Source organism: Anabas testudineus, chromosome 13, assembly GCF_900324465.2.
Source record: "Anabas testudineus chromosome 13, fAnaTes1.2, whole genome shotgun sequence".
Lineage (NCBI taxonomy): Eukaryota > Metazoa > Chordata > Actinopteri > Anabantiformes > Anabantidae > Anabas > Anabas testudineus.
The window spans coordinates 22,171,682-22,189,431 of record NC_046622.1 but is presented as its reverse complement, the minus strand read 5'-3'; the positions used below and the strand labels follow the sequence as shown (position 1 = coordinate 22,189,431).

The 17,750-nt window shown below is 40.9% G+C and overlaps 1 protein-coding gene across 3 annotated transcripts in view; it reads left to right on the top strand.

The window, feature by feature from the left end:
* Window positions 1–17,750, top strand: part of pitpnm3 (PITPNM family member 3) — an 81,433-nt gene that overhangs the window by 41,131 nt on the left and 22,552 nt on the right. For all 3 annotated transcript variants that reach the window (XM_026377072.2, XM_026377065.2, XM_026377081.2), the window contains 5 exons: window positions 1,381–1,451; window positions 1,600–1,820; window positions 10,772–10,961; window positions 12,649–12,774; window positions 13,614–13,801. In XM_026377072.2, the coding sequence (XP_026232857.1) occupies window positions 1,381–1,451; window positions 1,600–1,820; window positions 10,772–10,961; window positions 12,649–12,774; window positions 13,614–13,801 (796 nt within the window). The remainder of the gene's footprint in view (window positions 1–1,380; window positions 1,452–1,599; window positions 1,821–10,771; window positions 10,962–12,648; window positions 12,775–13,613; window positions 13,802–17,750) is intronic.

Below are 17,750 nucleotides of genomic sequence, written 5' to 3'. Positions count from 1 at the left end.
TCCTCAGAATTTAACATCTGTGGACCCCGAAACTCCAAATTAAGGATTTCCAAAATGACAGCCTCTTGGCAGTGCAGGACAAAAAGTGAATGAATAATGAGATGATGTGGATTCATCCTCTAGAAATGATTCAGGTCAGTGCAGAACTTTATAGCAGTCCACTGTGGAGTTGGATGATAATGTAGTCTGGGCCAAACTAGTGACAGCGGACCAACCATCAGACCGTCATGCCAACCTTTTTATCCCTTGAGTCATGCTGCTGGCTAAAAATGATTTTAGAGAAACTGTGCTGCGTGTGACCCATCATTGGTGACATTGATGATGCATATACTTTGAATCGATCTGACAGCAGCCAATCACATTGCTCAAGGGAAACGTGGCAGTGTAAAGAAGCAGACAGATCAAAAATAACTCAACAGCACACTCAAATATAGAATACATATTTCGATTACAAAGAACTTTTAAAAACACTTCCTTCTCAATCAAGGCAGAGTTTTTCTGCTTACTGTCAAATCCCACAACCTTTTCCCTCCCTAGCAGTGTTTGCCCGCTAAAATCCTTCACAAGGTTTTTGGAGGAACTTTTCCGCCCGACCTCCCTCCTTCAGATAAAAGAAAACCTCCCTTCATTGATTTCCTGTTACTTTGTGACCAAAATAGTGCAGTACTCTGAGTCCCTTGTGTGTGCTGAAGCTGTTCTAGACAAGCAGGCAGTCGGAGGGAAGGCTGTGGGCTGGGATTGGAGTAGAAGGGAGCTGACAGTGCGTGAGTCTGTGAGAGCCTCCCATGACAGTCGGTCCCAGACGAGGAGGCCAAATAAACAACAAGTGAGCGAATGAGGAACAGAGCCAGGCGTTAAGCCCAGAAGAGAGAGAGAAAATAGAAAAAGAGAGGCAGGCGGGAGCTCAGGAATAAGATGACACAGCGTGCAGAGGCTTCCGGAGAGGGTAATGAGTTTGGCCAGGTTCCTGTGATATGCTGCACCGCACATAGAGAGGCAGCCATGCTTCTAGTTATTACAGTTTGGATAGAAAATAATGTCACCCATCCCTTTTCTTTTATTATTGTAAAAGAAGACGATTGCTTTTTTTGTGCTTCAGATGAGCCAAAATCCAATTACATGTGATGGCTATAGGGTACATACTATAGACCCATCACCCAGTTTAGGAATAGGAGTAGGAATGAAGAGAGATGAAAAGGCATTAGTAATATTGACCATATTCACAGATCAATATCCATTTATGCTTCTGTTATCTGTGCACCTGATTCAAGTGGCTCCTGCAGTAACCATTTCTTATTTCTTTACCCACTTCTCCCTCTTTATGTTTTCCTTTTCCTTCTTTCCTGCCACCTGCTTCTGCCATTTATTTGCCCACTGAAGAGGGTCTCTACCAGCTGGGCGGACCACGCTGTGCCCCTCAGAGCAGCATTGAAGGACTGGAGAATACAGAGGTAGGATTACTATGAACGCCCTCACCATATATTCACAAGCAGCTGCAATGCAGCCCCACTGCTTTTTCACTAAATATTCTATCTTTCCCCTTTAGTCTCCATTTTTAAGTGTCCCTTTTTCAACTCTACCTCAACCCCGTTTTTGCAGAGCAAGTGTAAGACCCATGTGCTGCTGCTTGTGGTGCACGGGGGCAACATTTTGGACACAGCGGGCGGAGACCCCAGCACCAAGGCTGGCGACGTGGCCACCCTGGCCTCAGTGCTGGAGAAGGTGACGAGGGCGCATTTCCAGGCTGCTGTGGAACATGTGATGATCAAGCTGGTGCCGTGTCCCGCCGTGTGTGCTGAAGCCTTCTCCCTGGTGTCCAAGTGAGTGCTGTGGCCAAGTCTCACTGGCCTCATTTACACTCTAAATCCAGATATCCAGTGGTGCAGGTTCGTGAATGCTTTACAATGTTCTCTATCTCTACATAAATCCACTACAACCTAAAACCTAAACCCATTTTCGAGCACGTCCTAAAGCTAAACAGTAAGCTTTACATTTATTTATTTTTGGCATTAATTTTTAATATTTGTGTGCAAGAGACTGGCTCATGCACTTCTGTTGCTCCAGGCAAAAAACAAGTATGCCACTTCTCATTTTGCAACCTGGGCTGTAAAATACGCATGCTATTATTAAATAACTCTATCTGTGTTTGGTCAGTGTCTAAGAGCCGTGATGGCCAAGGGAAACGTGTGACAGTTAGGGCTGGGTGATATGGAAAAAAACTCCTAGGTGAGATGTGGAGGCACTTAAATCTGTAATTTCTGACCATGCTTATGTGAACCTGTGCCTTCAGTAAGTGGTGTGTTCACTAAATGTTTTTGGGAGCTGTTTATTACCTCTGCACATTGGCTTGGTTCGACTCTGCAGTCTTGGTGTTAATCAACCTTAAAATTATTCTGAACGTTCACTGTTTAGCAAAACATGATGTATTATAGTTTTTAGGGGGGAGTAGGTTAGTTAGTGCCTAGAAAAGAAAAGGACACCTGTCCCACACGGCCGACTTTAGGTAATTTGTTTGTTAGAGAATAATGTTGCCGGCTCTCCTCCATTCTTTGTGTAAACATATTAATCCATCCCAATAATTACATCTCCATATTTATTTTTAGGAACACTTATTGACTGTGTTGGCGTTCATTATTCATCAAAGTGTTTAATGGAAAAAAATGTCATCCTGCTTTGTCTTTTGCAATACATTGTTAGGCGGCTCCTGTTACAGTAAAGGAGCAATAAAGAGGCTGTTACGGTACGTCACGGTTTAAGGAGGCATTTGAAGAATCTGCCCAGTATCATGGCACGCCTGCAGGAATTAAGGCAAAAATGGCTAGCTCAGGTGGTGAAGGTTAACAGAAAATAATGAGAAAATCCATTGACCGAACACCCCTTAACAGATGCACTGTTAATTAGTATGCTTTGAACATTTTCAGCCTCTGAAAGCATGTGGCCACGTGGAATATTTATCTCCTAACCTTTTTAAATGCTGTTGTTTTTAATTGTTAATTGTCTTTCGTGTACACACGCTGAATGCTTCAGTGACATAGTTTCTACCGGCCTCTGCAAGGAATGCGTGCAGTGATCTGTTTGTTTAATTAGCTGCAGTTAATTTGTATTCACGTTTCATTTGGGATATCAGTTTCAGAGAAGTTAATTGTGGAGGTCTTGGTGGTAGCTAATTGATGAACAGCAGTCAGTCGACGAGCCTTCCCTTATGATAAATTATACACTGCTATCACCGTTAAAACCCCCAGGTTTTATTTCATGCAATCAAGTCTATAAAGAAATGATGTCCTTGGGTTGAGATACCGGTGGTGAAAACATGCCTGGGCTCATGCATTTGCTCCTGTTCCCCGTCTTCTCTGATGCCTGCGCTGAGAGCTGTTTAAGCGTAACTAATTATTTCATTTCACATTTCATGTCACATGTCCCAGTGGTCCCCAGTTTTATCTTCGACAGCGTCGCTTAGCTTTCAGTGCTCTCCAATTATGCGCTGAGGATGTTTTTGTGCGAATTGTCACTAATCACTGGGGCTGAGAGGGAATGCTTTTGGCAGTCAAGTTGAGGCTTCTGTTTGGTTTTTTTTTTTTTTTATGTGACTGATGTTAGCAGGACTGGAAGCGAGACATTTGAGTGCTGTAGCTGTAGGCAGCTTGACGTCCGCTTGGCTTTCACCATGTGCAGCAATAAAATATTGAAACCAACACAATCTCATGGGGATTTGAGCAAAACTGTACATTGCTGCATTTTTTGATTCCCCATTTATATGGACACGCCCATACACACACACACACACACACACACACACACATAATTTACATTCAGGCATGCATGAAATCTTATTTGACCAAAAAGGTCAAAAAGGACCAAAGGCATCTTATTAAGAAATTAATGGATTCATAAAGAGAAATATGCAGAAACTAACAAATCAAAACTGGTTTACCATTAAAGCATTTAAATTAACCGATAAATTAAAAAATAGATCAATAAAATCGGATGCATTTGATTATTGCTCAAGATTACCTGTTCCATTACTTATGTCACTTAAAGTTTAGATGATATACAGAATGTGTTCTACATAATCTAAATGTAAATACCAGGAAATAAAAGCCGGCAATCTGAAATATTTGAATCTGTTGATCTTAAACCCAACTGTCCAGTGTGCAGCAACAACGAAAGGGAATCAAACAATTGAAAAGTTGAAAGGATTAAATTGCTAACAACTGATGCAACACACACAGTGACGCTGGCTCATAATGTGATCGTATCTGATTGAGTTCATGTCCATGACACACAGGTGCTGTACATACTGAAGAAGAATAAAAGCTGCACATGTTTAGATGCATCCTACTCATGTCCTTTTGCTATTGCTGACTTTAAAAAGACTGTAAACATACAATATAATGTACATAATGTAGCAATCTAGACATTTTATAGTAGAAAAACTTAACAATGGAGACTTTCGGTATTTCAAGAGTTAGAATTATCTGCAATAATACTGCAATTTATTCCAGAGTTTACAGTAATATATTGACCTCGTCCTATTTCCCCAACTAGGTTAGGTTAAATATGACAAATCCAAATCAAACCAAAAGTCAGTTCATGGACGGCCTGTTGAAGTTCTCATGTTGTTGTCGAAACACTGAAAGTGTGTTTTAGCTCTCTAGTGTGAATGGACAAAGCCAATTTATAACCAGATTGCTCCGGGCCCTCAACACACTCTTACATGTGCAGTTAGTAGGCATTCATACACGCCCACACAGCAACAAACACAACACAACTAGACTTTTGTTGGTTAACAGTGTACCTTTAATGGCACTCTTGGACTTGTGGGTGTGCCGAACCTCATTTATTTTCATGCCAACATAAGCATCAGAGGAATAGGCAGCTGCGCGGGAAGAAATTGCTGCTGTGTGCTTAATTTACTCTCATTCTGGGTAACAGCTTGGCTGAAAATCGCACCACAGAGTGAAGGTGGTAAAACCTCTTAGCGCCTCAAAGACAAACTTTCACATAAACAAACCACTTTGGACTCAGCTCTTGGTAATTCCTTATGTACTGTAGGATGTCCTCACAGTGAATGAGCATGTTTTTCAGCTTGCCGTGTCCTAATTTCAGCCTGCATGGAAGCCCCGCTGTGCTCGGACAGGCTCTGTGTGCTCATTATTAGCTCCGCTGCTAATGAACGTACCTTGCAGGGCTGCCTGGAAGCTGGCTGTCAACACAACAAACGCTGTGTAATCCATAAACACATTCGCACAGCTACAGTACATACCACGCTGAAACAGTTGGAAAAGAGTCCTGAATGTGTTTTATAGCGCCATAACGTGCCCAATTAACAGCAGCAGTGAGGAGAAGAAACGTTTCAACTGTTAAAAACGTCACCTGAGTTGCAGGAGAGAAAAATAAAATGAGCTCAGTGGATTGGACGTCGCTGCAGAATGGAGGAGGAGAAGGTTCACTCGTCTGTGTGGACAGTGAGTGACCTCAGCTCAGGCACATAGAGGCTCATTACTGTGACCATTGGTGGCTGGGGGACATGCTGCTACTATTTCTGGGCCCTCTGCCTAATTAAGAAAACTGCAGCGGGCCACTGCTGTTCGTGTTAATTGTGCACACTTTGTGCTGTGCTAAGCCAGCTATTAAGAAATAGAAGATCGATTAAGCAGGAATCTCTTAGAGTTCCGAATTTTCAGTTTGACATTATTATATGGCAAGAGGCAAGAGGGTGGCGGGCCAGCATAATGGAGTCTATCTCAAGGTTATAGTGGGTGAGATGAGGCTGATTCGAGGTTTAATTGGCTCACTCAGCCTTATCTTCTCGCTGCTGTTGTTAATGGATCGCTCCATCATTGCATTACCATGAAAGTTTGAGGGAGACTTCTTCGCTATCTATCCACTATGTAGAAGTAGCCTTTAGGTGTCACTGAGTGACAGCGTTTCTAGAAACATTGATGGTAGCCACAGCCAGAGAGAGAGCGTCTCTTGGTTCATAGATGAAGGATAACCTTACAGCCACCCTGACGCCAACCGATGCCTAAAACAAGGCAGCAAACGAGGCTCTATCTGTTATGTAACTAAGTGTTCCAAGACGTGCACTGTAGTGACACTGCAGTATGACCTCAGCGTATTCTCACTTCATATCAGTTGCATTTTTCCTAATGAGCGCAGAGAGCTGTGAACGGGGTAAATGTTGCCGCTCATGAGCGAATGACTCATTACTTGAAGTAGCGGGGGCAGACTCGTCACTCACTTTTGAGAAGCAAAAAGCCTCCCGAGTAGCGTGTTTGAATTATTTGCTGTCTGCTGCACTGCTTGTGTGATGTCAAGGTTGTCACTCCTGTAGCCTGCTGGATGACATTTTGAATGAGGATGTGCTGTACATTAATTAAGAATGTACGCCTACTGTTCCGTACAGCCAGACTGTGGGACACCATCCGTCTCTGACAGCAGATACAATGCTTTCCAGCTTTGCCCCGTTAAAGCTGGATGCCTGATAGCACAGCCGCTGCTATATTGATCACTAGCGTTTATGAGGAAATTATAGTTGGGATTACTAAGATTAATTATAGCCATTAAATGCAGATGCGATCTGGATGGTTTGGTGGAGCAGACTTTCCAAAGCACATGTTTATATAGACAAAGACGTTAATGACTCTGCTCTAATTAATTAAAATCATTGATTCTCAACAGAGAATAACCTGCAAAGCTGAAGGACGATGTACCTTCACACTGCCACACACACACACACACACACACACACACACACACACACGCATATAAACAAATCATTTATGTGCACCCTTTTGAATGTAAAACATTGTCTGCTCTGTGGTAATACTAACAAGCGTTTGCATAATCAAGTAATTATGCAACGCAAATAATGAGTGTCTCACCTGACATTTGTTGAGCAGTGCAGCAGGTGTTAAACCTCTGTTCCTGTCCTGTGACTTGTGAACCCTGCTCAAAGGTAGAGCTGTGTTTGGAATATTAAGTGGGCCTGTTCCTCTCTTTTTTTTTCCTTTTTGGAGTTTTCACTGAGCGAGCCTTTAGTTTCAGGACTGTGTGTCAGCAGCATTTGTTAACAAGACTCTAATAAGATCAAGTGCGGCCGACTATAAAGCTTGGTCCAAACCCTCAGTAGTACTTAGAGGGGCTGCTGGGATTTTTCATTTCAGTTCCAAAAGTCAATAAACACCCAATAAACTAATCATTGTGGGTTAAATTATGAGGTGACCTGGTGCAATACATCGCCTCCTCAAAGCTTGAACTACCTGAGCTGAATATTTTACACAGCAGCTTCTTTAAATGGGGCGACAGTGTTGTTATGCAAATAACTGCAGTACAGTTCCAGTGATAGAGAATATGTTACAATGGCTCCCTTTTTCCTCTTTTCTTACAAATCTGAATGGGAGCGGTTTAAAGTGTGGAAGGTGTCTCAAAAAGCTGCCACTGAGAACACAGTTCAAACACTGCGGAAACAAACTGAATCTCAAGAGGGTTTTTCTACACATCAGATCCACAGCTTGGGCTGTAACTGTTCATTAATAGCAGCGAGTCCAGTGGGAAACTGCCAAGTGAAGCTGCAGGAGAAGCTACGCCGACAGTGAATCAGCTTTATGGAGATTACAGAACAAATAAAACATACTAGGCTGAGTTACGTTGTTGTGGCAAAATGGCTGTTTTGTAGGTGCTAAGCTGATTTTTCTGTGCCTGCGTTCAGTACTTTAGGGGTTTGCCATTAAGTTGGAAAATGTCAAACATCAAAAAATTTATTTATTATTCTCATTTCCATTCCTATTAATTATAATATGGTCAAAGGATGAGGATTCATATAATTACTGTATCTAGTTATTATTGTCATTATTTAATTACTGAAATAGAATCACAATAAGAGATGAGTCATGTTAGTACACCTTGACTTTTCTCATAGTATTTGATCATCACAGTATCAGCTCCCAGACAGCTCAGCTTGAACTGTAGTGTGGAGTGCTTCTTGTTGCTATTCAGTTATAGATTGCCAAATAGCAACTGTACTGAAAGGAAGGTAAGCACACTGTTGAGGATTCTGTACTTATTTATTTCTAATGAATATATGTTAGATAAAGATATGATGCAAAAAGGATACATTTGTTCACACTGTAGTGTGAAAACAAAAAACAAAAGCAACTGGATTAAAATGGACGCTGTTTGAGAGGAGGTGCATCTGAGTGATACAGGGGCTAAGATGAACTCTACTGCACGTAGACATCAAAAGTGAAGGGACTTTTCAGCTGTGACTAACCAGACTGTTGGTTTCTCTCCCTTTATTCTTCATACCTGCTTCGATTGGCATTTTGCTGACTTTCTGTGAGTCTGACTTTGCCCAGCGGAGATAAGAGGCGCAGTAGGGGGCACGTCTCCAGCAATCAAGGGCACAGTGCAACATCTATTCAGCTATCACTTATGTTACTACTCAGAGCAGGTAAAAAGTACAAACCACAGACATGTTCTGTGCTTTTGTATGTGGGAAAAACACATAAAAAACCATATATCTCTGTCAAGTAGAGTAGGTTGATGTACGTAACCGTTTTTCAGTGTGTGAATGATTGCTCTTCAACGCTGTTCTGTCGCTGTGTGCTGTACATGTCAGAGATGGACTGCTGAACGCTGTCTTTATGGGAGCACAAAATCCACATCTATTGGCTCCTTTGTCCCAACAGGTTTCCCAAAGCGTGAAGCATTGTGTTTGGTAATTGGTCATGGCTATACTAAACATGTGTCCGTGCATAATCATTGCAGTAATACAAAAAAAGTGATGATAATGGAGCTGTGTGAGAAGACGGTTTTAAAGTTTGGTTTGCATAAGTTAAAATCCTGCAAATAGGAAAATATAATAATAATAATCAGTCAGTTTAGGCCGTCAGGTAAATGGCTTAATGTGACTAATATATAACAGAACATTCACAGTCAGTGAAAGAACATTAAGTTACGATGGCCCCAGTTGTTCACACACAGGAGGAGATATTTCCTTGCATAGACTTCATTTTTCCTTGTCTGGGGTATCATTACTATGGCAACACAATGTTTGGCTCTAATTAAACAAAGTCTTTAAACCCCCAGAGATGAAAACCTCCCACTTACTAGACTTACACATACATTATTGAAGTCCAATTAGCTGAACAACAAGAACAATTCCCACCTTTTAGAAAATGTGCTTACTTAGCTTTGAAGACTGGTATTATTTCATGTGTGTTTGTATTGCTATCATTGTGAGGACCAGCGTGAATTTCTGACCATTGGACTGAGGACATTTTTACAAAGTGAGAGGGGTGTTTAATGAGCAATTTTGGGGTTAAGACTAGTTTATGGTAAGAGTTAGGGTAAAGTTTAGGGCGAGGCAGTACATGTGATAAATTAAAAATAGAAACAGAGTAGATTTGTGTCAGTGAGTGTTCTCACACTGACTGCCATACAAAATGTGTGTGTGTGGGTGTGTGTGTGTGTGTGTGCATGTGTGTGTGTGTGTGTGTGTTCAGTAAAGTGGGGCAGAACCTGTTTAAGAGGCCATTTAAGAAGCAGGAGAGCACTTTTACTGTCATAAGAGTGCACTTTAACCATACTGTGGAGACATACTGTAGTAATAATACATGACCTGTTAGCTGACAGCAATAGAATACACCTTTGTTTCAATGCTGTTTCTTTAATTATTGAATTATGAGAAATTACCGGTGTTGGTCATTCGCTAGCTAGGCGGTTCCTATGTGTATATATGTATGTATATATGTATATATATGGATGGAAGGACCTTTTTTTATCTAATTGGAAGTTAGTGCCATGAGTTTCTAAAGGCGTCAAAAATAAAGTAGACTTTTCTCGACAGTAGGAGCAAATGAGAGAGGACGGGGCAGTTTATGGAATGTGGAAAGTACTGTATTGAAAGACTGACTCAGTTTGTTAGCTTTTCATTCATTTGTTGACTATAAGACTAAGTATTGAATAAAGCCAGCCTTATCCTGTAACATCAGTTTGAGATGTTGCTGGAAGGCAAAGCTGAACATGGTCGCAAATCTATTTCTGTATTCAATAGCTTGAACTGAGGTGAAATTAATATTGATTGAATAAACTAAGAGTATGTGGGAGAGTAACCTTTAACCTCACAAAATGCTGCATTATTTAACTTTTTAGTGTCAGCTGCTGTTCCCGCACAGAGGTCGTGCCCTCCTGTGTGCTGAGGTGTGCATGGTTGCTGACATATTTGAACCTTGTTGTGTCATTCCTGTATCTTCCTGTAATCAGAGCTCCTGATGGATGGTGACGAGGGTTGGCGCTGCTGCTCAAGGAGAGAGTGTGGGCTATATTTTTGCCTCACTTTATTCAGGGGTGTCCATTCATGTCTTCATAGCAGTAAAGACACAGAGTGGGCTCTCATAGCTGGTACCTGTGCAGGCGTGCTTGTGTTCTATTGTGTGAGATAATGGCATCCTTCTTCTCCTTATTTTGCAAGTGTACACACACACACACACACACACACACACACACACACACACACACACATACACTCACTCTACCATTGTGGAAAAACCTGGCTTCAAATCAGGTCGAGACATTAATAGATGTAAGATAGTCAAGGTAAAGAATATGACAAAAGAAACATTATGAATTCTCTCTATCTTTCATCTGTTTTGACATTACCATCCAAACAACACGGATGCCTAGTGTTTTGAAGGAAACGCCAAAACAAAGGATCTTTTAAAGACAGAAAATAATACTTTATATAATAATACTTTCTTTCTTTTTGTAGTCTGAACCCATACAGCTACGATGAGAGCTGTGTGTCTAGCAGCGTGGACCACTTGCCGCTGGCTGCCCTCCCGCTCCTGGCTATCGTCTCACCGCGCTACCAGGACGCCGTAGCAACCGTCATCGCCCGAGCCAACCAGGTCTACCACAGCTTCCTTCAGTCCGAGGACGGCCAGGGATTCACGGGTCAGGTCTGTTGTGTCTTTGTCTGTTTGGAGATAAGAAAAGAGGAGATTAGAGGAGAGGAGAATTCCTCATCACTTAGTAATGGGCTGTAGACACTTGAATGGAAGTCGATGGTTGTCAAAGAAATTGGAGATTGTTTTTGAGTGTGTCGCACAATCTGCAGAAACTGTTGGAGCTCAAGGCCTCAGAGGGCTGCATCATCTCTATTCAAGCAAACCTTATTTCACTCGCTTATACATCACAACCATTACACATGCTCAGAAGAGTTAATGATGTGCGAGCACACTCTCTGCAACTGAGATAAATTTGACACTTTGGGCACCACTTATTTGCTTAGTTTAAATCATCTAAATGTGATGAAAAAGTCAGGACAGTAGGTGTAGAGGCAGTACCCGGGAATTACCGTTTTCATTTCTTTTTTTCCTGCTGTAGTTTAGCTGCTATCCTGCTTGTTTAAAATGAAAACCCTCTCAGGCTTTTATGGCACATGATTGAGAGCTGCACGTCAATAAAATCTTGATTAGCCATCATCATATCCCTGGGCACTGGGTAATGGATTGATAAAAGAAAACTCTTTACATTTGTTTTTATTTTCCTAATCCATCCTCCTGCTACTTTAGTGCCTGCAATTTTATCGTAATTGTTAAAACGATAAAATTTCATTTTTGCTCTGTCGTGTGTTAATGTACTAATTATGCACTCATATAATGTCAAGAATGAGAAAGAACAAGTAAACCTGACTTTTTAAGCCTTTGTGCTTTATTCCAAGATGGCTATCCAACTGCTTGCTGCCTAAAACTCACAAATATATTTATGTACATTACTGTTTGAAAGTTTGGGGTCACCTAAAAATGTCCTTGTTTTTGAAGGAAAAGCACATTTTATAACATCACATTGATCACTAACAATAGGATGCTGACCTGGCACACCTTGCCCTGCTGAGCCATTGTGGAAACCTCTAATGAGGCCTCATCCTCCCTTAACAGCCAGTGGCAGGGCTATTATTGTCATAGTTTAATTTAATAAAATTTTTACGATTACTCTTTTTACTTTGCTATCTGATAAGTTTCCTTTCATTGGTATTTATTTGTTTATTTACATTGACCTATATATGTATTTTCTCCTTTCCTTTCCTCTCTGTGCTTTTTTCTTTTCTCTTTCCCTCTTTGACTTATTTTATCTGTTTCTTTAGACTGAACAGAGGTGTACACACATTCACATGTACATACCACACTTGATTTATACACTCACATCCTCCTTTCCCTTGTTGTTTCGTAAACGATCTATACTCATTATTGGCTTCCAGCCTTAACGTTATGCTGTGAACATGGGATAAGAAATGTTGGAGTGGGCTGCTCAAAAAGGAATCTTCAGCGATGCATTAGTTTTTGTCTTTTTAGTTTTATAAACAGCAGTAGTTAGTTTATTATCAAGTTTACATTGCACCATTATGTGTTTGTAATTCCTTACAGCAGGAACAAATCTCAAATATAGTATGATGGTTAGTGGCAGTTCATGCATCCCATTGTTATTTATTTTTATTTGAGTATGAATTTCTGACAGGAAATTGTTTCTTTTCTTGATGTTATTTTATTCCATTCATACACCTCTCAAATTGTCTCCCCGTTAAAGCCGTCACTCATTGACAGCACCATATGTGGAGAGCCTCTAAATCCTATATTTTCCAAGCAGGTATGCCTGATGGGCGACTGTGTGGGAGGTGTGCTGTGCTTTGACGCTTTATGCTTCAGCAACCACCAGAGGCCTGGCAGCCCTAACAACAGCAGCAGCAGGAACAACAGCACTGAAAGCCTGAAGGTAGGAGCTCTGTGTTACAGCGATAACATGATGATGACACATGCAGCAGAGGGAGATGGTTTAGGATGTTATTAACAGCTGGTGAAAGAACATTTTAATAGAGCTACATGATTAAGAGATAAGTGCAAGTGATCAAGATTGCATGCATGTGTTATAACTCATCTTCACCAGTGGAATAAAATACCATAAGTCAATTCAATTTTATTTATATAGGTCCAAATCACAACAGAAGTCATCTCAAAGCACTTTACAGTGTTTAAGGTTTAGGACCTTACAGAATTTTATAGAAAACAACCACACTTGACCAAGCACTAGGGGACAGTGGAGAGGAAAAACTCCTTTTAACATTAGAAACCTCCAGTAGAAGCAGCCTCAGGATGGGCGTCCATCTGCCTCGACCGGTTGGAGTGAGTGGAAAGAAAGATATACTACACACACATGTGTAACAGTGGCTACGTCAGTGGATAACTTGATCGGTATAGAAATCTTTCTGCACATTATAGTATCTGTTGTGTCCGTGGTACATGTGTGTCGTTATATTTGTGCTGAAGACGCTTGCTTGGATCCTCTTGTTATTTCCTGCCCTTATTTCCCTGACAGGTGTCTCATGATCTCCATTTTCTTCCTGCTACTCCCTCCCTCTCTTCTCCTTCCCTTTGTTATTCATATCAAGTCACAGACTAACAGATTCACTCATTCACAGGCACAGTTATTCCCCTCACATTTTACTGCTCACCGGGGAAAAGGCATCGACTCCCACCTGATTGTGTGTTCAATGTGTGTTTCCTGATGCTGTTACAGCTGTAAGTTAAGTTGCACATTCTCCTTCTTCCTCTCAGGATCAATCAGGCCTGCTGGGGGAATCTAGCCCAGGTCTGAGTTCTAGCAAGAGGCTGAGTAAGAGTAACATAGACATCTCTGCACCCTACGAGGGCCATGGTCAGGGCGTCCCACCGCTCAGCCGTAAACAGAGTGATTTATATGATGGAGACGCCTCATCTACTGGCCAAAACAGCTTCCTTTCCAGGTGCAGCTGCACACATGAACATGCCCACACACAGGGATGAACAGTATATAGATGTCATGTTGGTCTGTACAGAGATATTTATATAATAGTGTTAATATTGTTGAGTATTTGAAATTGGTCATTGTGGCAAATGTTAATAAATGATTATTACTAGGGCTTTTATGTCTTTATTGAGAGATAAAAATCTAATAGTGCTAGTTTGAAAAGTATGTGAACCCCCTTGGCAGCAATAACCTTAACCAGCCACTACCTGTAGCTGTAGATCAGACCTGCACATTGTTGAGGAATTTTTGTTCATTCTGCTTTAGCTCTGTCATATTCATTGGACGTCTCGTGTGTGGCTCCCTTCATATTGTTCCATAGCATCTTTATTGGGTTGAGGTCTAGGCTCTGACTTGGCCACGACAAAAGGCAGATTTTGTTTTTGTTTTTGTCAGTCGTGGTCGCTCTAGTCCACACCCTAAAAATATTTTTTTTCTACTAATATGGAGCTACCAGGTGTAGGAATGATGTTACAGTAGAAATGTACCAAATATGTCCAAAAATTCTGACACACACATTTATAATACACACACACACACACACACACACACACAAGCATACACACATGGACACTTGTAGCCTGTAATCACAATCAGACTGCTTCCCACTCATAACACTAGTTGGGGGGAGGTTGTTTTATAAAACATAGTGCAGCGGTTACAGCTTCAAGTCTCATTGGATCAGTTTTCTTCAAACACCTGTTTGTATTTGGCTGCATTAATCTTATACTCAGCTCTGCCCAGTCTCCCAATCCCTGTTACTGTAGCTGGAGTTTGCATGCTGCCAGCATGGGTTTCCTCTGGGTACTCTTGATCCTTCCAACAGTGCAAAGACATACAGGTCAGGCTAACTGCCAACTCTAAATTGCCTTTAGGTGTGAATGTGAAAAGGATTGGTTTTCTTTCTCTACAGTGGCAAGAAAAAAGTATATCAACCTTTTGGAATTTCATGGTTTTCTGCATTAATATGTCATAAAATGTGATCTGATCTTTATCTAAGTCAAGAGTATCAACTTATAATATGATGTGCCTAAAATAATAACACACAAAAAGTTCTGCTCTTTTATGTCTTTATTGAGACCAACCATAAAAACCTCATAGTGCGAGTGGGAGAAGTATGTGAACCCTTTGAATAATGACCTCAATGGGGGAAAGATGAATTCCCAAATGTATCAAGAAATCCTTCAGCATAACGTGAGAACGTCTGCACGTCAGCTGAAACTCTGTAGTAGTTGGGTGATGCTACAGGAGCTCAGACATCAACCCAATGAAGATGGTATGGAACGACTTGAATAGAGCCACACACAAGACGTTCAAAAATATGACAGAGCTAAAGCAGTTGTGCAGGAAGAATGGACTAAATTTTCTCCTGAACAATGTGCAGGTCTGATCCACAGCTACAGGAAGCGCCTGGTTGAGGTTATTGTTGTCAAGTTGGGGTCAACCAGTTGTTACTATGAGGTTTTTATGGTTGTTCTCAATAAACACATGAAAGATCAGACATGTTTTGTGTTATTACCTTAGGCACATTATATTTGTTAATACTCTTGACTTAGTTAAAGATCAGATCACATTTTATGACAAACTAATGCAGAAAAAATGAAATGTCTTTTCTTTCCACTGTATGTTTGCCCTGTGCTGGAATAGCAACCCTTATACTTGTCCATTATCAGCTGTGATCAGACATCAACAGAACATGTGCTATAGTTATTATGATATACTATATGAGAGTATTAGAAGATTTAGTCCATTTCTGTCGAGTAGCATTTGTTGATGATGCTAATGAATGTGTCAAAGGTTCATATGATGATCCAGATGTTGCATGCCACTCTCACATCCAGGTTTTTCCCTGTCTCGCCCCTGCTCTTTATCGATATTTGCAGCTTGACTGCCCTGCCTGGCTACCTGGCTCTGCTGGACTAAAAATAGCCTGTTTGAGCCTGTGCCAGCCAGTTTGTGTGGGAGACTGAATGTCTGGGGTGAATTTAGCTGGGGCAAAGAGGCTAGAGAGGGTACGGCTGCCATGTTGACTCAATTCATGCAACCAGTGTTCCCATTACAAATCATACGCCCTGCTTGATTTACACCGTCACAGCCACACAGTCGCTGAAGATACAGTAGCATCCCATCATTTCACACTTCTGCCACAATGTGTTCATGGCAGTGTACCTGTCAACTCTCAGTCATTTTTACACTTCTGATTAATCCTTACTGTGGCTGAGTTGAGGGCGACCCCTGCTCCTGGATATAGTCTTTTCCCCTGAATGTCCCAGTCGACCAGTCACCAGGGCAACTCATTAAATCTCCTTTTCACAGACATTGTCCTTCCTATAAGAATACCCTCTCGGATGGCTGTGTGCCTGTGGGCCACTCCATTTCACTTTTCCATGAGCACCTTGCTGTGCTTTGACCCTGACTGGGAATTGCCAGGGACATCATGGCCAGAACACTACTTTGCTTGGTCTTTTACAGATTCTTATGAAACGAACAAATAAAACAACATTATAGTATATAGACTGTATTATAGTATATAGTATTATAGACTGATTGTCCCCCAATCAGTCAAAAGCAATTAGTGCAAGTAGTATTGGCAGTATTTTGTTTAACAGTTTGGGAACATTTTGCAGTTGAATGAGTGTTATAGCTGCAAAAAGGGAAATTTAGTCCAACCAGGCTGAAAATATGACACTTCTCTTTCCACATCAGTTTCTGAAGTAATTTTTTTATGTGCCTGAATTTGAAAATTGCACTTACTGTAGATTTTGGCTGAAATAAAATGGAACACAAGTTCACGAAAAGAGAATATTTGTGCTTGTAATCTGACTGTGGTTCATTATGCCTTCAGACATACATGCACTACCACTTTTTTGGATTTCAAAGGTTTTTACTGTAGTAATGATAAGGATGCTGTGTTCAATCTGTAATGCATTTTTGACAACAGACAGACTGGATGATAAAAACAAGTGAAGGCATGGACATATTTTGAGACAGAACTAGAAAAACGTTGGTTCACTAGAGAGTAGAGAGATCTTTTCAGTCAGCAGCAGAGAGTTGTGGCTGAGACCGGCTCGTCTGTTCAAACAGCTATAAGCATGATGCAGCCTGTGAAGGCTGACTGAGAAGCTGCTCCATTTGAGTCATAAAGACCTGGTGCTGACAACGACCCCTGAATGTTAAAACGAACCAGCCTACACCAGCCCACAACTGAATCTGGTCAAAGCAAACGCATCAGTGACTCATCTGAGTCAAGACCAAAACATTTGCCTTCATACATATTACTGGTATACAATACAGTTCAATTGTATGCCTATGTTTCCCTTAAAATATAAACATCTTCTGTTATCCAAATTACCCACTATCCTGTGGCTTATAGGCTCAACAATACTAATTACAATAATTAATGGTTTCAATTGTAATGCTTGTGTGAATCTATACTGACTGGCTTTGTTTACCATTCTTCATGGTAAACAAGGCTTCTTATTTCTAGTATGCCACTGTTCATATACAATGGTAACAACAACAACACACACACACACACACACACATATATATATTTATTTATATATATATATATATATATATATATATATATATATATACAATTAAAACAAGTGAACAATTGTCTAGCCACAGGCTAGTGAACAGGTCAGCATTGTACATCACAGCCAGTATTTTATGGACCAGGAACTGAATCTTGTTTACTATTGGTAGCCAATTAAGACATTTAAAGTAGAATTTTTTTTTGCTATGAAGTATTTGATAATCGTGATGCAGTTTACCAGCTTGCTTATGGGGTTTACATGATCTGAGGACTCTGAGACATAGAGCTGGGTGTCATCAGCATACTGTATGAATCATAAAATATGCTGTGTTTTAGTGATGATCAAGATAACCAAAACTACCAATAT